Source organism: Chlorocebus sabaeus, chromosome 10 (genome assembly GCF_047675955.1).
Source record: "Chlorocebus sabaeus isolate Y175 chromosome 10, mChlSab1.0.hap1, whole genome shotgun sequence".
Classification (NCBI taxonomy): Eukaryota; Metazoa; Chordata; class Mammalia; order Primates; family Cercopithecidae; genus Chlorocebus; species Chlorocebus sabaeus.
Genome location: NC_132913.1, coordinates 128,861,638 through 128,884,091, shown reverse-complemented (window position 1 = coordinate 128,884,091; position 22,454 = coordinate 128,861,638). Strand labels below are relative to the sequence as shown.

The 22,454-nt window shown below is 44.1% G+C and overlaps 2 protein-coding genes across 5 annotated transcripts in view; one reads left to right on the top strand and one right to left on the bottom strand.

Annotated features, from left to right (window-relative positions):
• The window catches only part of SEPTIN2 (septin 2), a 41,293-nt gene extending 25,979 nt beyond the window's left edge, over nt 1-15,314 (bottom strand). Inside the window, exons 1-3 of one of the 2 annotated variants that reach the window (XM_007966981.3) lie at nt 15,058-15,314; nt 6,569-6,594; nt 4,364-4,484 (exon numbers count right to left, since the gene is read on the bottom strand). In XM_007966981.3, coding sequence (XP_007965172.1) covers nt 4,364-4,484; nt 6,569-6,577 — 130 coding nt within the window. In that variant the 5' untranslated portion in view covers nt 6,578-6,594; nt 15,058-15,314. Of the gene's footprint in view, nt 1-4,363; nt 4,485-6,568; nt 6,595-14,701; nt 14,811-15,057 lie in introns of those variants that run through there. The other variant, XM_007966980.3, reaches the window with a different exon arrangement.
• HDLBP (high density lipoprotein binding protein) overlaps nt 14,950-22,454 on the top strand; it is a 90,571-nt gene continuing 83,066 nt past the window's right edge. The window contains exon 1 of one of the 3 annotated variants that reach the window (XM_007966983.3): nt 14,950-15,098. The gene's annotated coding sequence lies outside the window, so the exon portion shown is untranslated. Of the gene's footprint in view, nt 15,099-15,436; nt 15,567-22,454 lie in introns of those variants that run through there. The other 2 variants (XM_038000592.2, XM_073020229.1) reach the window with 2 other exon arrangements.

Sequence of the window (22,454 nt, the reverse complement as noted above, 5' to 3'; positions counted from 1 at the left end):
TTCTTCTTCAAAGACTTTCCTCCTCATCTAATTAGGAATAAATAGTAACTTCTCTTAGAAGCAAAACTTTTTTTCAAAGACATGTGCTAACATTCTTAAATAATCTGCTAGCTGTGATGAGGAAATCAACGTACTTTATGTTCTCAGTGCCCACAATTTAGCCTGAATTTGCCCTGGCATGCTTATAGTGGTCCAAGCAAGCATTAGGGCATAACCTGCTGCTCTTCCTTATTTGAAGGTGATTTTACCTTTCTCAACATTCCTCCTTCCTTTGTTCTCCTCTCTGCCTTTGCCTCTTTTAAAAAGTTCTAAGTTGCTAGTCAATCAGGACAAATAAGGAACGTGAGGTCCCGTTCCAGCCAACGGAAACAGCAGTAAGGTAGATGCATCAGGTTATAAATGATCCTCTTTGTTCGGTGTACTCTCGTGACAAAACTGATGGCGAGTGCACCCATTCTGTAAAGTAAAAATGGCCTTGCTGAGGAAACTGAATTTATGTTCAAGTGCTATTTCTTTATGGCACCGAGGAACAAGCATTTTTTTTTTTTTTTTTTTTTTGAGACGGAGTCTCGCTCTGTTGCCCAGGCTGGAGTGCAGTGGCCGGATCTCAGCTCACTGCAAGCTCCGCCTCCCGGGTTCATGCCATTCTCCTGCCTCAGCCTCCCGGGTAGCTGCGACTACAGGCGCCCGCCACCTCGCCCGGCTAGTTTTTTTGTAGTTTTAGTAGAGACGGGGCTTCACCGTGTTAGCCAGGATGGTCTCAATCTTCTGACCTCGTGATCCGCCCGTCTCGGCCTCCCAAAGTGCTGGGATTACAGGCTTGAGCCACCGCGCCCGGCCGCATTTTTTTTTTTCTTAAGACGGAGTCTCGCTCTGTCGCCCAGACTGGAGTGCAGTGGCACGGGCTTGGCTCACTGCAAGCTCCGCCTCCCGCGTTCACGCCATTCTCCTGCCTCAGCCTCCCGAGTAGCTGGGACTACAGGCGCCCGCCACCATGCCTGGCTAATTTTTTGTATTTTTAGTAGAGACGAGGTTTCACCATGTTAGCCAGGATGGTCTTGATCTCCTGACCTTGTGATCCTCCCGCCTCAGCCTCCCAAAGTGCTGGGATTACAGGCGTGAGCCACTGCACCCGGCCGAAACAAGCATTTCTAACATGTATTAGTCTGTAGTTTTCTTGTCATTTATAACAGGATAATGCTGGCTTAATAAAATAGGCTGGTAGGTGTTTCCTACTCATCTATTTTGTCAAGAAGTTTGTATAAGATTTATATTAATCCCAGCACTTTGGGAGGCCGAGGTGAGTGGATCGCAAAGGCAGGAGATTGAGACCATCCTGGCTAACACGGTGAAACCCCATCTATACTAAAAATACAAAAACAAAATTAGCTGGGCATGCTGGCAGGCGCCCGTAATCCCAGCTACTTGGGAGGCTGAGGTGGGAGAATGGTGTGAATCCGGGAGGTGGAGCTTGCAGTGAGCCGCGATCGTACCACTGCACTCCAGCCTGGGCGGCAGAACGAGACTCCATCTTTAAAAAAAAAAAAAAAAAAAGATTTATATTACTTCTACTGCCTGCCACATACACCTTTTCTCATTTTTTAATTTCAGTTTTCTTTTTTTTTTTGGTGAGATGGAGTTTCACTCTTGCTGACCAGACTGTAGTGCAATGGTCAATCTTGGCTCACCACAACCTCCACCTCCCAGGTTCCAGTGATTCTCCTGCCTCAGCCTCCCAAGTAGCTAGGATTACAGGCCTGCGCCACCACGCCCGGCTAATTTTGTATTTTTATTAGAGACGGGGTTTCTCCATGTTGGTCAGGCTGGTCTCGAACTTCCCACCTCAGGTGATCCGCCTAGCCTCCCAAAGTGCTGGGATTACAGGCTTGATCCATCGTGTTTTGAGATGGAGTTTCGCTCTTGTTGCCCAGCCTGCAGTGCAATGATGGAATCTCAACTCACTGCAACTTCCACCTCCCAGGTTCAAGCGATTCTCCTGCCTCAGCCTCCCGAGTAGCTGGGATTACAGGCATGTACCAACACGTCCAGCTAATTTAGTATTTTTTTTAGTAAAGGTGGGATTTCTCCATGTTCATCAGGCTGGTCTCCAACTTCCAACTTCAGGTGATCTGCCCATCTCAGCCTCCCAAGGTGCTGGGATTACAGGTGTGAGCCACCGCATCCAGCCAATTTCTACTTAGTTTTTGAGATGGAGTCTTGCTCTGTCCCTAGGCTGAAGTGTTGTGGTGCGATCTCAGCTTACTGCAACCTCTGCCTCCCGGGTTCAAGTGATTCTCCTGCCTCAGCCTCCCAAGTAGCTGGGTCACAGGCATGCACCACCATGCCCAGATTTTTCCATTTTTAGCAGAGCTGGGGTTTCACCGTGTTGGCCAGGTTGGTCTCGAACTCCTGACCTCAAGTGATCCTCCCGCTTTGGCCTCCCAAAGTGCTGGGATTACAGGCGTGAGCCATCACGCCCGGCCAGTTACATTATTCCTAATGACAATTCAGTGGTCACTCCTCTTACCTTCAATCCCCTGTATGTAATGAATTTCTTTGTTCTGGCTACCTTTTTTTTTTCTTCTTTCCTCGAGACGGGGTCTTACTCTGTCACCCAGGCTGGAGCGCAGTGGCATGATCACAGTTCACCACAGGCTTCACGTCTCAGGCCGAGGTGATCCTCCTACCTGAGCCTCTCAGGTAGCTGTGATTACAGGCACCCCCCAGCAAGCCCGGCTAATTTCCCTATCTTTTGTAAAGACAGGGTTTCACCATGTTGCTCTTGAACTGCTCTTGAACTCCAGGGCTGCAGTGATCCACCCACCTTGGCCTCCCAGAGTGCTGGGATTACAGGCGTGAGCCACCACAACAGGCCTGTTCCGGCTACTTTTAAAGACCTCTGTTTATCTATGGTCTATTTGCTTACTACGTGCTTTGGTGTGCTTTTCTCTATTACATCTTCTGCTTGTTGTTTCATCAGTAGTTTCTGGTAGCTTGTTATGATGCATCCTGGTATAGTTTTCTTTATATTTATTTTGCCTGCTATTTGTCAAGCTTGGATCTGTGCATTTATAACTTTGCTGAAATTGGACAATTCCCAGGCATTATTTTTTCATGATTTTTGTTTTCCTGTCTTCTCTGTGAATATAATCCATATATTAGACTGTTTACAGGGTACTAAAGGACATTGAGGACACATTCAATTTCTTTTTTCTTTCCAGCTTTTCCCTTACTGTGCTTCTACTGTCCTTTCACTTCTGCAGTGTATAATGTGCTGTCGGGCTTATGATGAAAATTTATTATTTCGGTTGTATTTTAATCTCTTGAAGTTCCACTTGGTTCTCTGTTGTATCTTTCATTTATCTTATTATATTCATGTTTTCATTTAAGTAATAAGAGTTCTTCTTCGCCATTCTACTGTCTCTGTCATTTCTGGATCTGTTTCTATTGCCTGATTTTTCTCCTGATTATGTTCAGGTTTTGCTTCTTTGATGCCACACAATTTTCTATTAGATATTGTGAATGTTACACTGTAAATGCCTGGAGGTTTTTTTTTTTTTTTTTTTTTTTGAGACAGGGTTTCATTCTGTCACCCAGGCTGGAGGCTTGAGTGCAGTGGCATGATCTCAGCTTACGGCAGCCTCAACCTCCTGGGCTCAGGTGAGAGGAATTACAGGTACATGCCACCATGCCTGGCTAGTTTTCGTATTTTCTGTAGAGACAGGGTTTCACCATGTTGCCCAGCCTGGTCTTCAACTCCTGAGCTTAATCCTCTGCCTGCCTTGACCTCCCAAAGTGCTAAGATTACAGGTGAGAGCCACCATGCCTGGCCTGGAGGATATTTCTGAAATGGGTCACTTACATAGCCATTGGCAGGCCTTGGTTCCTTACTTGGTGGGCTTCCCTGTAAGCTGCTTGAGTGCTCTCTAGACGTGGCAGCCGGCTTCCTCCAGAGTGAGTAATTTGGGAAAAGGCAAGGTGGGGGCCACAATGTCTTTCATGACCTAGTCTGAGAAAACCACACACTTTCATTTCCACAATGTCCCGCTGGCTACACAGGTAAAACCCTATTCAGTGCAGGAAGGGTTAAGAAAAGGTTGCGAATACCAGGAGACAGGAATCACTGGAGGCCACCCTGGAGCTGAGCTGACACAACGAGTGAACTTTCACTACATGTAAATAAGGCAGGGAGAGAAAAATAATTTTGCTTCTCAGGAAAATTTTCGAATGAACATACATATATTTGCTCAAATTCCCAAGTTATTTGACTCTGCCTCTTACTTTATAGATGTTATTATACTCCAGAGATTGGAAGGGGGAGATACTTATTTAGTAAGTTGGAGACTATAAATTAATTTCTTACCGACCACCATCAGTGTGAACTCAAAACCTTTTTTCACTGATTTTCGGTGAACTTGATTGGGGAGATTTGCAAATCCAACATAGCCAGGAGTTTCTGGATTTATAAACTGAGTTGGCTGTTGCTAAACAAGATTAAAAACAAACAAACACACACCTTAGTAGTTGCTTTTAAGATATAAACAGACATGAAACATAGGTTATCAGTAGTTTTCACAAATTGTTTTAAAAGTATAAACAAACACTTCCAGAAAGTCATACTTCTATCAGAAAACCAGCAGTATTCAATCAGGAGCATTATAAAAAGAAAAACTAATCTAGTGTAACTCCTTAGTTATATGCTGACTGAAAATTAACACTGTGTTAATCAGTATTGTTTAGGAATTTAACAATACATAGAAGACACATGCTTAATACATGTTAACGCAATTTCAAATTTTGACTTGAGAGACTATGGAGTTCCAGGAAAATCAGTGAAGCTTACAAAGTACTGCGACAGCCGACAGTACTTTGAATGAATGGTTTCATTCAACAAACTTGGCTAAAGAATAGCTTCCCCCAGGTATTAGGTTCGTGATGCATTTCTGAAAAGTATCCACGAAAAAGGCATCTCTCTTGCTGTGATTCTAGCTGTATAGAATAGTTTCACCGAGGGTGAGGCAGGCAAATTCGAGGTGGGATGTTGAGTATCTAGCGTCAAAGACCAAGAAAGAACAGACAGAGTGAGAAGATCACAGCTGACTACACTGAAGCATCGATATTTCTTGGTAGAATATCTGATGAGAGAGAGGACAGAGATATGAGAAGGCAAGAATAGCAGAAGTAAAACCAGAATCTAGACTGTGGCACACTGAAAATGAGAAGAAATTTTAAAAATCAATTAATTAATTGAAAAAGGCAAGATATAAAATAGTATTTCCTTTAGGACTATATTTTGCAAATGTATAGTCAAATGCACACACGGGTGAAAAGAATATATGTAGCATATTAACAGTGGTTATTTCTGAGTGGTGAAAAAATGACTTTTTTTTTTTTTTTTTGCTTATCCGTATTCCACGCTAACACTGGTATAAAATGCAAAAACTGGTATGATGATTTTGCACTGGATAGTAATGAACACCCATAGGACTCAAAGATAAAAAACCAGAGAAATAATAATCTTGCAACGTTAACCACAAGTTCTGCTTTTCTCAGAATGTTCTTTAGAACTAATTTCTCTCTGAACTAACTTGCAAGGGCTGATTTAAACCAATTTATCAAGTCTAAGAGCCCCATCAATTTCATCATAATAAATTATTAGAATTCTAAATTATTTGGTCTGCTGGGAATGTACTAAGGGGGCTAAAAGGACTGTTACTGATGTGTGTGAAAAAAAAAAAAAGTAGAAGCCTGAAAAAAAAGAGAAAGCTCCAAGCTTTCAAGATGACAACCAGGCCGAGCGCAGTGGCTCATGCCTATAATCCCAACACTTTGGGAGGCCAGGGCAGGTGGATCACGAGGTCGAGAGATCAAGACCATCCTGGTCAACATAGTGAAACCCCATATCTACTAAAATACAAAAAATTAGCCAGCGTGGTGGCACGCATCTGCAGTCCCAGCTACTCCAGAGGCTGGAGGCTGAGCCAGGGGAATCACTTGAACGTAGGAGGTTGAAGTTGCAGTGAGTTGAGATCATGCCACTGCACTCCAGCCTGGTGACAGAGCAAGACTCCCGTCTTAAAAAATAATAATAATGAGGCCGGGCGTGGTGGCTCAAGCCTGTAATCCCAGCACTTTGGGAGACTGAGACGGGCAGATCACGAGGTCAGGAGATCGAGACCATCCTGGCTCATACGGTAAAATCCCGTCTGTACTAAAACAAAAAAACAAAAAACTAGCCAGGCGAGGTGGTGGGTGCCTGTAGTCCCAGCTACTCGGGAGGCTGAGGCAGGAGAATGGTGTAAACCCGGGAGGAGGAGCTTGCAGTGAGCCGAGATCGTGCCACTGCACTCCAGCCTGGGTGACAGAGCAAGACTCTGTCTCAAAAAAAATAAAAAATAAAAAAAAAAGAAATTATAATAATTAAAAAAAGACAACTAAATTAGAACTCTTTGTCTTAATGAATCAAATACATCAGTTGTATTAAAAATAATGAATCGTATAAATCCAACAGTCTGAAAACATAAAGCAATTTCTCCTTATGCTGTAGATACATGAAGCATGATCTTACCTTAGACATCTTTTGTGAAGCTTCGTCTGTTAAAAAGAAAAACACACAGACACACATAAACGCACATACATAGTATGCATGTATACACACGTATATTTAACAGAATGAACTGACCTGTAAAAACACTTACACACAGGCAATGTAAAAAGAAAATACAATTTCAGAACCTTCCAAATTTATTTTGTCAAAGGGAAAAGTTAGGCGCTGACAGCGGGCTCATGTAATATTACTACCTTCATTCTTTCTGACTTTTGTGTTTAGATATACACATTAACCAGACTCCCTATTCTTTATTGAAACCTAGACTAAATGACTGGGAGATAAGAGATCCTTATGACTGTTATTTCTTTACAAAAGGAAGTTAAACAAATCCCTTCAAGTGTAATCAATAGTAGCCAATCAAATTTATAACTTTAAACGAGCCTTAGTACAGAAAATGTTGTAATTCTGTTTGGCACCTTCATTTTGCCTATATAAACAATCCTCATTTTACCCCACCCTGGGAGCACTAATCACCATTCTTTGGTGTAGCTCTGCTTATACTATGTACTTAAATGAGTTCTTTTAACTGAATCAGGAGCCTTTTGATTATTTTAGGTGACAGCATCTCAATTACTTCAATTATTTCCCTAGGAATAAAACAAGCATCGATCATTACAAGGGTTAAATTCGATTAAAAAAAATAGGCTAGGTGTGGCGCTCCCGCCTGTAATTCCAGCACTTTGGGAGGCCAAGGTAGGCAGACCACTTGAGGTCAGGAGTTCGAGATCAGCCTGGCCAACATGGTGAAACCCCATCTCTACTAAACATATTGATTCAGCCAGGCACGGCGGCATGTGCTTGTGATCCCAGCTACTCAGGAGGCTGAGACAGGAGAATCACTTGAACCTGGGAGGCAGAGGTTGCAGTGAGCTGAGATCATGCCACTGCACTCCAACCTGGGCTACAGAGCGAGACTCCATATCAAAAAAAAAAAAAAAAAAAAAAAAAAAAAAAAAAAATTAGATGGTGGCTGGGTGCAGTGGCAGGATTGATTGAAGCCAGAAATTCAACACCAGTCTGGGCAACATAGCAAAACCCTACCTCTACAAAAAAATTAAAAAATTAAAATGAATTTTAAGTTGATAAAAACAACTGTATCTATACATGTACACATATATTCCATATTTTCAATAATATTCCAATTTTTTTCAGTACTGATTATATGTTAAACACTAGGGACACAAATGGGATACACACGTATACACACTTCCCTGACCTCTGGAATTATATCATTTCCCCTCTCTCTTTGAAACCTTTCAAGAAGTAAGGGACGCCATTACATACAGACTGTAACCTGAACATGTTTGCCACCCATCTGAGTTTCCTAGAGCTACCTGAGAACTAGATTTTGACACTGGGGTACAGGGAGCAATGTGAACTACATTTATGAGGAAAGGAAATAGGACTGAAGGCATCTGAGTGTTTGAGAAATGTGACAGTAGTTTTAAAGATACGTGGAATTTTTTTTTTTCTTTCTGAGACGGAATCTCGCACAGTCTCCTGGGCTGGAGGACAGTGGGTGATCTCAGCTCACTGCAACCTCTGCCTCCTGGGTTCACGTCATTCCCCTGCCTCAGCCTTCCGAGTAGCTGGGACTACAGGCACCCACCACCACGTCTGGCTAATTTTTTTTTTTTTGTATTTTTAGTAGAGATGGGGTTTCACCGTGTTAACCAGGATGGTCTCGATCTCCTGACCTCGTGATCTGCCTGCCTCGGTCTCCCATAGTGCTGGGATTGCAGGTGTGAGCCACCGCACCCGGCCAGAGATAGTGGAATTTTTATACAAATGTTAGAAACCCTGAAGCTTTGGAAAGCATGGAGTCTGTCGGCTCACTTTTAGTAACAATACCAAGAAAGAGGACTGCTGTCAAATTTTATTCCCTCTGGAGCTTAGAAACTTATTAAAAAGCTTCTCTCACTTTGCCTCTCGATTCCCCTCCCCCAAATCTTAACTTCCTGAATACTGTGTACTCTGTTTCCCCTTTGACTGGAAATGTTCCCAACTCCCTTGGAAGAAATGAGATCCCTGCATCCCCAGTGTTATTTGGCTTGGTTAACCGAAGGATGGTAGCAGAAAGATTCAGGAGCCTTTAACCTCAGCAAAACCTAAGAATTGAGGGCAAGTGTGAGTGTGGAGTAGAACTTCCTAAAGGGAAACAGAACGGTCAGATGGAATATAGACAGTTTTGGCAGGAGTTGGCATCTTTTCAAATAATATACAGTTAAGTATCTGATTATGAAAGTTAAAAAAATTAATTGTTAAAGAAAATAACAAATTAAGAGAAAAATATGGAGGAAATAGCAACTTCATTAAACCAGCAAAAATACGGAAAAGGAACAAGAAGAAACAAAATCAGAAGTAATCCTAAATCAGCACAATGGGGACAAAATTCAAGAACATCAGTCATCAGTACAAATGTGAAATAACCAAATTATCTGCTTAAAGGAGGAGACAGATTGGCCTAAAAAAACAAAAAAATAGTCCAGCTATAAGGTATACGCTTAAAACAAAGGAACAAAGAAAGGCTGAAAATAAAGGGACAAGGTAAAAAATAGCAGGCTAGTACAAACATGGAGGAGCCACAACACTATTATCAGCCAAGGTGGGAATCAGAGTAAAAATAACTAAGCAGAGTAACAGGGATAACAAGTTATAATGATAAAAGCAACAATTTATAGGGAAGATACAATATTCATAAGCCTATATGTTCAAATAATCACTGTAGATAAACACATAAAAGCAAGGACCAGGAAAAATACAAAGTTAACTTAAGAAAAACACAATTCAAGTGAGAAACTTTAATAGTTCTACGAGAACTGGACAGATTCAGTAAACACAGTATGTGCAAGGACAGAGAAGAATTGAGTACTACAACAAATAAATCTGATTTAGCAGACACAGAGAAACTTGAATCAATAACTTAAAAGATGTTTAAAGTCATGTATCTACCATAAAAAAAAAAGCCTAACCAAAATTTGAAAAACATTTTTACAGTCAAAGTTCTCAAATAATTGATCTGCTTAAATTGGGGGGAAAAAGATGAAAAGTAACTCCCAGTAATTTGTAACATTACTGGATATCCCCGGGATCAAGGAGAGTAACAAAAGCAAAGCCACAAGCAATCTCTAGAAAGCAATGGAAGGAAGATAGAAGCAAAACTTACAAGATAAAACAGGAAATCAATAAAGAGAAAAAATGAATTATGAGGGGGGGAAAAAGAAAAGTAAACAAATCCAAAAGTTGGTTTTCGTTTTTTGGAGACGGAGTTTCACTCTTGTCGCCCAGGCTGGAGTGCACTGGCGCGATCTTAGCTCACTACAACCTCTGTCTCCCGGATTCACGCAATTCTCCTGCCTCAGCCTCCGGAACAGCTGGGATTATAGGTGTCCGCCACCACACCCAGCTAATTTTTGTGTTTTTAGTAGAGATGGGATTTTACCATGTTGGCCAGGTGAAACCTCCTGACCTCAGGTGATCCACCCATCCTGGTTTCCCAAAGTGCTGGGATTACAGGCGGGAGCCATCATGCCCGGCCTCAAAAGCTGGTTTTCTAAAACAAATTCCTCACAAGCCCAATTAAGGAAAAAATAGCAAATACAGAAAAGAGCTAAAATAATGACAGAGGAGTCCACACGTAGCAAAATGGCCACAAATCTGAAAATGTAAAAAAAAGGGCACCGTAAATTACCAACACAGAACCAAAAACTGGAAAATCTGCAGGAAACGAGTATCACTGAGCAGCTGATTAAAGACATACCGGTGAAAAGGACCAAGACTTGACGTAAGAGTTGAACTCCATCTAACCTTGGACAAGACCAAAGTCATTTAACTATTCCAAGCCTCTACCAAAAAAAGGGAAAACCGTTTGTTCTATGAAGACAGCACAGTTTCAGTAACCAACCCAGACGGAGACATAAGAAAGGAACAAAGGAATGAATGAACACCATAGGTCAATCTCACTCACAAATAAAAATGCTAAAATCCTGAATAAAATATTTGCTAGCAATTAGATTCCAGGAATGTATCAAAAGCATCTATCAATATTAATCCAACAACACAATACTGGGAAAAAAAAAATCATGCATTAATAGATGTTGATGAGACATATAAAATTCAGCAACCAAACGTAATGAAAACACTAAGAAAACTGCTGGCAAAGTGTGGTGGCTCATGCCTGTAACACCAGCACTTTGGGAAGCTGAGGCAGAAGAAGCGCTCGAGCTCAGGAGTTCAAGACCAGCCTGGGCAATATGGTGAAACAGTGTCTCTACAAAAAATACAAAAAAATTAGGTGGGTGTGGTGGCGGGCACCTGTAGTCCCAACTAAGTGGGAGACTGAGGTGGGAGGATCCCTTGAGCCCAGGAGGTGAAGGCTGTAGTGAGCCGAGATGGTGCTCCTGCCTTCCAGTCTGGGTGACAGAGTGAGACCGTCTCAAAAAAAAAAAGGAAAACTGCTTAAATCTAATCAGGATATTTCTGAAAACCAATGGCAAATGCTATTCTCTAAACAGAAAATTAAATCTATTTAAATGACCACCGATAATTAGGCAGGAATGCCTTTCCATAATTATTTTAAAACACTTACCTGAAAACTTTTACATGAAGACCTATACAAAAAGCGAACAAAACCCTCATGTGCTGTCCATTATCCAGCTTCAACAATTAGCAACTCAAGGTCAATAATGTTTCATCTATTTCCACAATCACCACTGCCACTGCCTGGATGATTATGAAGCAAATACGAGATACAACATTTCATTTATATTCCACTATGCATATCTAAAAACAAGGGCTCCTAAAAATGACAAACCATCACCCATAGCTAGTTCCTTAATGCAATCAAATATCCAATCAGTATTCATATTCCCCATTCTCTCATTTTTTTTCATGTGAATCAAGATCCAAGTAAGATGTAGACACTGCAATTTCACCATGATTATTTACTACTACCTTGGTGAGTTTACTGAATATAATGAAACAAGAAAATGAAAACAAAACACTTTTTTGCTGATTGGACTGAATACACAGAAAATACAAATACTCGGCTGGGCGCGGTAACTCATGCCTGTAATCCCAGTACTTTGGGAGGCCGAGGCGGGCAGATCACGAGGTCAAGAGATTGACACCATCCTGGCCAACATGGTGAAACCTCATCTCTACTAAAAACACAAAAATTAGCCAGGTGTGGTGGCGCATGCCTGTAGTCCCAGCTACTCAGGAGGCTGAGGCAGAATCGCCTGAATCCGGGAGGCGGAGCTTGCAGTGAGCTGAGATCACACCACTGCACCAGCCTGGTGAGAGCAAGACTCCGTCTCAAAAAAAAAAAAAAAGAAAATACAAATATTCTGGTTAAAAAAATTCTAGAATAAGATAATTTAGTAAGGTAGTTGAATATAAGACCTCAAGTAAGTCAAGTACCAGCAATGAATATCAAGGAATAGAAAAGGGGGCACATTATTTACAACAGAGTTTTTAAAAATCCAAACAAGTAGGGACCAAACTAGAAAACAGGTCCTACATAAATCAAATCATTTTTATTTTCCCCAAATCAGCATATTATTTAGTCCATTTCTAACTGGAATCCCTAATGGGTGGCTTTTTTTCTTAAACGATTGGATAAAATGAGCTTCAAGTTCACATGGAAGGATTAAATGCCAATTCTGAGGACAGAAAAGATCAGGCACTTGCCTTACTACCTATTACATGTATCTGATTTCAAACCCACACAGTGCAACATAAAAATACCATAGAGCACCTCTCCCACACCTCCACAGAACCCCCTCAGCCTCACTGAACTCTGTGCACACATATGGGAAAATGGAGAAACCATTTGTCTTAAACTGACATTTCAACTTTGCTTTGACTTCACCAAGTTTCTCCTGCTATTTTTTTCAGAAACGTAACTTGGATCCACAATGTTTTCTCTCATAATTTATTAACTAATGTGAAATGGAAGGTGAAAGACGAATAATGAACCTTTGAAGCACATGGTTTTCAGTGAGAAAGCCTTGATCCAGCAACACAAACTGCCAACCACTGTGATTAACTTAAACACTGGATGCAAATTGGATCAAAAATGTAGTCAAATGAAAATTTTATTTCTTCAGATGGTGTTTATTCCACATGCCAGAAGTTAAAGTTCTTTAATCTTGACCCACAGCTTATTTCTTCCACAGAACACGCGCATCCCAATGCATATAAAAAAGCACTTTTCCCAAAACAAAAGATACAAGATGAAGAACATCCCGCGATGTAGAACTCGGAAGGTCCATGATCTCTTATTCAAAGCATCTGGATTCTTTGGGTTTGGGGAAGGTCCACGTTCAGCATAATCACATAACACTCCTAACAGGGACTGGGACAGGGATAAGTGGCATGTATGACCACTAACAGAACAGACTATACAAATGGCCTCACCTCAATTCTGCTGCCAAATGAGTTTCGGTGTTCCCTTTCCTCCACACGCGCGCACACACACACACACACAAAACAAAACAAAACAACAGCAACAAAAAACCACAACTTTTCCTTTTACAGCAGTTTCCGTATGCTGGTACTGAAAATAAAAAGGAGCCCTCAGTTACATTTATGAATGATAGAGGGAACCCCTGGCCCCTTTCCCTAGGTCACACTGGTAGTTTAAAAGTCAGTCAGAATGTGAATCTAATTAAAACGCTCTTGTTCTTTATTCTGGGCTGTGGCACTGGTGAGAGATCAAGGTGGAAGTTGGGGGAAAAAAAATCAGGACAACCTTTATAGCTAATGAGATCAATGCCAAGATTAGACGTAACAGTACACATCGTGAGTTAGGATGGTGGGTGGTGCAAAGAATCCACTAATGGGAGCTATCAAAAAATCAGTGAAAACAATGAAGCTCAAATCAGAAGTATCAAGAATCAGCTTTCATGACCCCTACACCATCATATTTTTCTTTATGACGGCAAAACTACTTTGAAACACCAAATATGTCGCCAAGCACTGTGATTTAAGTCATTCGAAAAGTACCTGACTATCTACTAGGTGATAGACACCAACCGAGGCAATGGGTATGGGTGACAATATTAACATGTGCCCTGCCCCTCGCGGTACCAACAGTCCAGTGGACAAACAGTATCTGGAACATCAGGCAAACACCTAAGCCTGTCTGGAGGAAATCTAATTTGGGTGGAATCCCACAAGCAGGGACTAGGTAAGAAGAAGGCAGTCAAGGTGGGAGGTAACCAGATTTAAGAGTTTGGGCCATAGCCAGAGGTGTGGAAGTTTGAACTACAAGACGTTCAGTACAGTTGGGTCATGTGTTTGCGTGGACAGAGGAGAGGGTCTGGGGGTACCGACAAGAACTAGACCGAAGAGGTAAAAAACCAAGCAGGTGTTTCTGGGCCCGAAGGCCAGGTCACAGCTGGGACTTCACTGAGATTGTGGAGACCACAGGTTTGCTTCTCCGCCCCGGACAAACGCGGCGGCCTCCAACCCCATCCCCTACCCCCTGCTGCCTGTCCGTGCCTCGCTGGTGCGGCCCTTCATCGCCTCTCCTCGCCGAAGGTACCCGCAGGCAGGGCCTAGTGGCTCTCTCCCCGCTTATCCGCCGCATCCAGTCGATGGGCTTGGACGTTTGGGAGCTGGCCAGTCCTCCACGCCTCCGGGAGGAAATGGCACCGTTAGAAAGACAAGATGGCCACACAAGCGCTAAGTGTTCGTCGGGCCTAAACCTGTATCCTCCTTCCAAGCACCAAACCTCCCGACCTCGGCGGCACTCGACGCCCCGAGGCCCAGTACCGACAACCGCGCAGTGGAATTCCCTTAGGGTCGCCAGGGGGTCACCGGAATCCCTACTCCCGCGCCCGGCCCTGCCCGTGTCGGAGCCACTGTCACCGGCACTAGGACCGCCCGGGACAGCGAAGCCCACGATAGGGGCCGAAGAGCCCGGGCCCGGCCGCCCCTCCCCCACCCCGCCCCGCCGGCACCCCAGGGCGGGCCGACCACCCCCGGAGGGTATGGGACGAGCGGGGCGTCCTCCGCACCTCCTCGGGAGGGCCGGCCCGCAACTTGTGCCCCCGCCACGGCGGCGTACACTGGCGAGACACTCACCCGCCAAACAGCCCGAGAATAGGCGCCGACCGACCGCGCCGCGGACCCGCCCAGAGCCCGCGGCCGGCTCACACCCCGTCCCGCCCAGCGCGCAGGCGGATTGCGTCACCGCGTCACCCCGCCCCTTTGCCAACTCCTTCCTGGCTCAGCGCGGCCCGGCCTTCTTCCCCTCCCCCATGCGGCCGGCTTCCGAGTGCGCAAGCCCAGACTCGTTCGCGTTGTCCGCCTCTGCGCAAGCGCCGTGCTCCTCCCACGGCGGTTGGCCATATAGAGGCTGGGGGTGGGGGGGAGGTCAAGCGTAGCCTCTTCTCCTTTACCAAGATGGCGGCTTGTCCCTGTTTCGCCACAGTTCCTACCTTATGAGCTCGGTTTTCTTATGCTAATAAGAGTGGAACAGGTAATGAGAATCTTCGCCTTGCGGTGGGTAACTGGAGTCGGGGGAAAGCCGTTTGTTAGAAGGAGACAGGTGCCTACTTAGGAGGAGAGAGGCTGTCGGGGGAGGGCAGGTGGTGGCGGGAGTGCGGAGCGATCACGGGGAGGGGGAGCTTTCGCCTCTGCTCCTGTCCTCCAGGAAGATGGCGGCAGCACCGAGCTGGGCCGCCGAGGACGACTGGGTGGGGGACGGCGAGCGGCCGCGCGAAACTGGTCTAGCCCACCACCGCCGCCGTCTCGATGGTCGCGGGGCCTCTCCGGGATTGGCTGCGCGCACGTCACGTGGGGCCGACGGGCCCTGCGCAGACCATCGAGTCGGGCGTCCCTCCCCGGGGACGTGGCCTTCCTGTGCCCGGGCTGGGGCCCGCCGCCCCGCGGGGGAGGGCGGAGCTGGCGCGGCCCCTAGCTTTCTCCTTCTGGTGTGGGGCCCGAGGTGAGACCTGGGGAGTACCCCGCAAGCCCACGAGCAGCGACGTGGCTCGGGGACGGGAGGGTGCCGTGCCTGGCTGCGGCCTGAGCGGGATGGGCGCGGGCGGCTCCGGCCCGCGGGTTGTGCCCCGGCCCGGGGTGTCCTTCCCTCCCTCCCGCGTGGCCTGGAGGCACTGCCACTGTCCGAGACTCACGTCAAGGCTCGGCGCAAATACCCCTCGTTCAGGAAGCCTTCCTAGGTTTCCCCCGCTTAGAGGAAGTACTTCCTGAGTTCCTAATGGCTGCCCCGCATGGTGTTGGGAACCTGAGCCTTTCTGACACTGTGGCATGTTGCTAGGGTATTTTTGTGCGTAGCTCCTTTGAAAAGGGATTAGGTGCTCAGGGCTAGCTGCTACATATCCTCTCCATTCGACTTAGAAAATGAGAGGGTCAGACTTGACATGGTGTTTGAACGCCATGTAAAATCGAAAGAAGTCGACTTGGACTTTGCTTATTAAACAGTGCTTGTGGTCAAATGAAACGTCTGAAGGAATGTGAATGAGTCGTAATCTTCAGGAACATGACGATTTGCCCCTCAGTTTTGCGTTTTATGTTCTCAGATTCATAGCTGCCTTATACCCTAAGCCCTCAAGCAATGACTTCACATTTATTTGGTGTCTGCTTAAGGATAATCAGTCACTTTCTTAGCAGGTAACTTCCTTAAAACCCTATTAAGATAGGTTAAGTCACAATTAGGATTTTGTCTAAGGCTCCTGGTAGCGGCACATTGCATAATAAGCTTAATGTTCATTTAGGGAAGCAAATCTGGGATGCTGAAACACTGGATGAAACGTAGTGCTTAGGTTTACATTTTGATTTTTGGACAGCTAAAAGTATCCCTAGGCTAAATTCATTAATTACACATGATATTAGGATACTTGGCAACAGTATTTAAAAATAGTTGAAAAAGTGTTTGGGTAAGAATTATTTCCGTCGTTTGAATTGCCGAATCTCTGGGTCTGAAACATCAACCTATCAAGAGTTTTAGACTTGGAGAAAATGGAGCTGGAGCCTATACTGCCTCAAGTCTCAGGGACAGCATTTGAAACCCCGTTAAATAATTCATCATGAGGATTAAACTTTCCTGTTACTACCATTAGTTTTGCTTGATACCAAGCACTGTTTAAGGGACTTAGCTCATCTTATCATGAGTGAAATTAACGTCATTGGGGTAAAAGTGCATCGAGTGTCAGGAGAGTACCTCTAAGACGTAGTTGACCTATGTCCCGTCCCTCAGCGCCATTTGGCTTAATCCAATCCCTGTCACAGTGTCCTCTGCAGTGGGCAAAGCTAACTTCTCAGTGGCCTGGTGGGAGAATTTCTTCTTGAGTAATTAAGTATTTTTCCAGGTTTTGTTGTTTTGGCCTTCCAGTTGTCTGACTTCAGCCTCATGGCCTCACTTCTTCATTTCAATTCAAAAAAATATTTGCTGGAAATTGCTGTGTAAGGTTAAGGGTTCTGCAGATACAGAGGTTAAGAGGATATAGACTTTTCGGCTGGGCACAGTGGCTCACGCTTGTAATCCCAGCACTTTGGGAGGTCAAGGCGGGTGGACACTTGAGGTCAGGAGTTCGAGACCAGCCTGATGAACATGGTGAAACCCCGTCTCTACTAAGAATACAAAAATTAGCTGGGCCTGGTGGCGCGCGCCTGTAATCCCAGCTACTCAAGAGGCTGAGGCACGAGAATCTCTTGAACCCAGGAGGCGGAGATTGCAGTGAGCCGAGATTGTACCACTGCACTCTAGCCTGGACGACAGAGTGAGACTGCGTCTCAAAAAACCAACAAAAAAGGATATAGATTTTTCTTTTCCTCAAGCAGCTTGTGGTCTAGTGTGAGAAACTCGTTTATAGAAGAGTGATTACATTATAGTGTCATAAGTTCAATGATAGAAATATATATAAGGTGTGGACATAGGAAACAGGCTGTGATTACCTGTTGGAAAGTCTTCCTATAGAATGTGGTCCTTGAACTGGTAAAAGACGAGTAAGAGTTTTTCCAGGTGGTGTTGAGTGTACAGGAAGACTGGGAAAGAGGAGGCCGACATTTATAGTTGGTGGCATACGTGGGCAACAGGTTGAGAATTTGGTATACTCTTGCCATTGCAAATGGTAGAGGGCTTGGCTCAGGCTGTGCGCTGAAGGACTTGATGCCCTTCAGTGAGTTTTATCTGAGATACTCTGACTTGAACAGAATTGGAGATGATTGCGCTGGGTCCACTGGGGTCACTTACGATCCTTCATGGGTCTTATGGATTCTCCATTAGTGCGTCCCCACTGAAACTTACAGAAAGGGCTGAAGCAGAGAACATGCTTTTTAGAGTACAAAGTGGTAGTTTTATTTGGTATGGCCCGTTCATTGTGCATCCATCCCATAGGCAAATGGTGATACGAAGCTTTTCCCTCTTCTGGTAAGCAGTAACCAAGTTCTGGAAGAAGCATACCATACAGCTTTCCCCGTTGCCAAGTTATGATGGCACAAAGTCCAAAATGCATGTAAAGGTTTTTCACCAAGTAGAAAAGCAGAGAACCCCAACCAGTATACTGTGTCAGAATGCTTTTCCCCTTAAATTGTAAAAGCACCACAGTGTTCAACATTTGGAAACCAGGAAAATAATGAAAAGAACCTTTTTTCGTGTGTATATGTTAAAAATCAGTTACATGTTATTTTTTGGTCTTTCTAAAGTCAGAGACATTTTAGAAGTGAAATCCCTCGTAGGCTATTGTTGTACCAAAGCACACTGAAGTTCCTCGAATACCGTTGAAGAGGAGCCAGACACTCGTTCTGACACGTGTCTGGACATCATGTGGTTGTGTTAATCATCTTGTTGATACTTGCTGTTAATTTGGTAACAATGAGTTGACTACATACTCTCCCTTACTACTTTTTATTAGCATTCATATTAATCTTATTTCAAATCAAGGTTACGTCTTCATGTAATTTATAGAGTCAGATAATCCTAGAAAGGCTTGTAAGGAAGAAGTGCCAACGTCCTTCCCCTAATCGTGTTTCCTCCCCTGCAGAGTATCTACTTTAGCCTTAGTAGATTTCCTTGATCTTTGCCTCCAACTCTGAAGAGTGTATTTGCTCGACATCTATATTTGTGTCCCCCTACCCCTGTTTCATGTGATGTCTCTTCGCTTGACACTAAGAATAGGTAGGAAGTTCCTAGCTTTCTTTCACCCTCTGCCTTCTCAGTGCAAACAGATCCATGGCTGCCCAAAGTGATATATGCTTGATTTGGTTAGTTCAGTATTGATTGTTTATATTATGACTACATACTGCCATTTACAGCTGGACGAAGTGGTATAATAGGATTGTTTTCCCTTTTCTGGATAACTTTGTGTTTTCCTGGGTTATTACAAGTGTTACTTGTTTTTGTTTGCTTGCTGCTTGCTCAGTTTTCTGTATTTTATCACTACAATTCAACCCCAAATTCTGAACCAGTTGTCTAAATCTTTCAAGAAATTATCTGATTTCTTTTGATGAAAATTAGTATTCCTATCATTTTATCTTGAATAAATCTCTTCCAGCGCCTCCAATCTGCTGCAGGCTTGTCTGTGCCTGGAATCTTCTTGTAAAACTCATCACTGCCTCTTGTGTTGGAGCCTTACTTTTCTGGAACCTATGTTATTCTCTTGATTTTACTCTCTCACTTGCCTTCACTAGTTGCCTAAGAGGTGCATGGCAGATGAAGTTTTGAGAATGTGTATGTACGAAAGTGCTTCATTCTGCTCTTATCCTGAGTAGGAGTTTGGACATCATTTTGCTCTGCTGTCTTTAAGCTTCCAGTGTTATTGAAGTCTTAAGCTGTTCTGATTCTTTTTTCTTTCTATTGATACATAACATTTTTAGAGCCTTTGTGTGTGACTACGTTTTCCTCCATGAAACCTGAAGGCTTTTCTTTCTTTTTATTCCTTCTTTCTTTCTGTTTCTTTTCTTTTGTTTTTTTGAGACACAGCGTCTTGCTCTGTTGCCCAGGCTGGAGTGCAGTGGCGCTGTCATAGCTCACTGCGACTGCGATCTCTGGGGCTTGAGTGATGCTCCTGCCTCAGCCTCCCAAGTACCTGGGACTACAGGCATGCACCACCACACCCGGATAATTTAAAAAACTTTTTGTAGACATGAGCTCTCCATGTTGCCCAGGCTGGTCTTGAACTCCTGGCCTCGAGTGATTCTCCTGCCTCAGACTCCCAAAGTGCTGGGAGTGAAGGCTTTGCACCTGGTCTCAGAGTCTTTTCTTTCTGCGAAATTCAGAACTCCCAGAACAATGATGTCCCGTGGAGACTGTTTTCATCCAACGTCTTGCCTACTCTTTGGTCCTGTTTCTTTGCAACTCTTGTTCTTCAATGCTGGGCATTTTTGTTGATTTATTGCTTTGATTTCTTCCTATTTGCTCTCTCTTTCTAGACTTCTACTCTTGGACCTTCTGGATTGGCACTCATAATTTTCTTAAGTTTTTTTCTTTTTTTCCCCCCATCTAAGATTTTTGTTTTTGTTTTTATCTTATAAATCGTAAATTGACAATTTATACTTGTACGTATTTATGGGGTACAAAGCGATGTTATGATTTATGAATACTGTAAATAATAAAATCAAGTTAACATAATTCATCACTTCAAATACTTTAAGTTTTTTGTTGTGAAAGCCATTTGAAATTTACTCTTTTGAAATCGGCATTATTATTTACTATATTCACCATGCTGTACAATATATCTCAAAAAAGAAAACCACATTCCTCCTGTCTAACTGATGTTTTGTACCCTTTGGTTTTTCATTTTCTTTCTGGAAGTTATTCTCAAGTTTATCTTCCAGCCCTTCTACTGAGGTTTTTCTCATTTCTAAGAGCTTTTTCTTGTTTCCTTTATTACTATTTTATAACCTATTTTTGTTTCATGAATGTGGTATCTTCCCTTAACTGTTTGAAGATATTAATGAAGTTGTTTTTTTTTTGTTTCCTAGTTTCATTTTCCTTAAGCCACTATTGAGGCTGCTTTGGTTTGTTTTGGGGTTTTTGGCTTTTGTCAGAGCCTTTTCTCGGCTATGCAGTGGTGTTCTTGTGCCTGCTCGTGAGTCAGAGGGCCTCAGAGCCTGTGTCTGTGGCTTGCTGACTGTGGCTTTCACTGCAGAGGCACCTGGCCGGGCCATTTCCTTACAGCTTCTTTGTGTTTCTTCAGATGCCCCAGAAAAATATCTGGTAGCCGTTTGCCTGGCTACGTGGCCCTGAGGAGAGAGGCCTAGGAGCGCAGCAGTAGGCATAGAAGAGCTTACTTCCGTCTTTGCAGAATTGTTTCCCTCCTCTGTAACTGGTGTCTGTAGTCCAAAGATTCTGCTTCTCTTTGTAGACAGAAAAACGATACCATTTTGCCAGGATAGGAGAGGGACCGTGCAGGTTGGGTCTGTGTGGCTGTGCAGAGCTGTGGGGTGCATCTTAGTATCTTCCTTTTAAACCTATCAGCCACCTCTGGTTTTGATTCCGGTCTCCTGGCTTCCAGTCATATTGCTAGTTGGCCTTCCCCATTGCCGATATGGGATTCAGCCCTTGTAGGTCCATTTCCAGTTTCTAGCCTCCAATATTTTGATGTTCTTATCTCTAGTCCTATTCTTCGTTGTTGTGATTTGTATCTTAAAAAAAAAAATCCTTTACTCTCATTTTAGTGGTGCTTCAGGAGGTAGTGTAAATGTATTGATCTGACAGCTGCCCATGCTAGAGACACTGTTCTAGGAAGTGGGCTACAATAAGGAAGAAGCGGGTGTGTTCTCCTGTGCTTTCATGGAGGTCACGTTTTGGTGGGGGTGTCAGGCAGTCAGCACACAGCAGATATGCAGTATGTCCAATGTGGACAAGAAGGAAGGAGGAAAATGGAGTATTGAGGGGAGGGGAGTGGGGGACACAGCGGCAGTTTGGCGTAGTGGGGAGGCCTTGCTGATTGAGCGACAGTCGATTCAAACTTGCGGTGAGCAAACAAGCTGTGGGCAGCGATCTGGGGAAGAACTTTCTAAGAGGAGCGGACAGGAGGTGAAAAGCACAGGGGCAGGCCTGTGTTGAGCACGTTGGAGGAATGTGGAACGCCAGTTACTAGACCAGTGTGGGGCAGGGCTGGAGAGGTAGGAGATGGGCAGGTCGGGGAGGAGGCGGGGCTCCTCGCGGTTGCATCTTGATGCCTTTGGAGAGCTGGAGCAGAGTGACCCAGTACTGGTGGTGGATCATGGTGAAGTGACCACGGGCCACACCATTCATGACATTTCTCACTTTTCCCATCCCCTGTGAGAGGCAAGTATTGTTGTCATCACAGGTCGAGGCAGACCCTGAGGCAAAGACTAGAGTTAGTGGTTTGGCTCTAGTTCGTGCCTTCAACTACTTCACTGCTTCCCTATCCTGGCCTTGTCAGTTAGCCTCAGTCTACCATCTACCCAGGTCTGCGTACCCCCTAAAACAGTATACACTTTGACGCTTTTCTGCAAGCACAATTACTTTTTTGGGGAGCCCTTCTCTTAAAGCAGGATAGGTTAATGTTTGTGAATGAAATGGAATTTGGCAGGCTGAGGTGTCTCAGGTCATCAGCTTATGTTGTCTACTGTGTGACTAATTGAGGCAAAAGATGTCCTTTTTAATAGTATTTTCTCATCACTTTTGCCTGAGTGCCCTTTAGGAATGTTATTTTTGGCATACAACTTGAGTTTCACTTAAATTTGTAATTCTTTCTGTTCATTCCTACTGCTCTGCTGCCCAGAAGTGGATTTTGCTTTGTCTTACGAGCATTGCTGAAACACTGGTAGAAAGGTGGATGGATTGGTTGTGATTAGTTTGATCTTCACAGTAGAGAAATTCAAATGGTCAGTAAGCTCAACA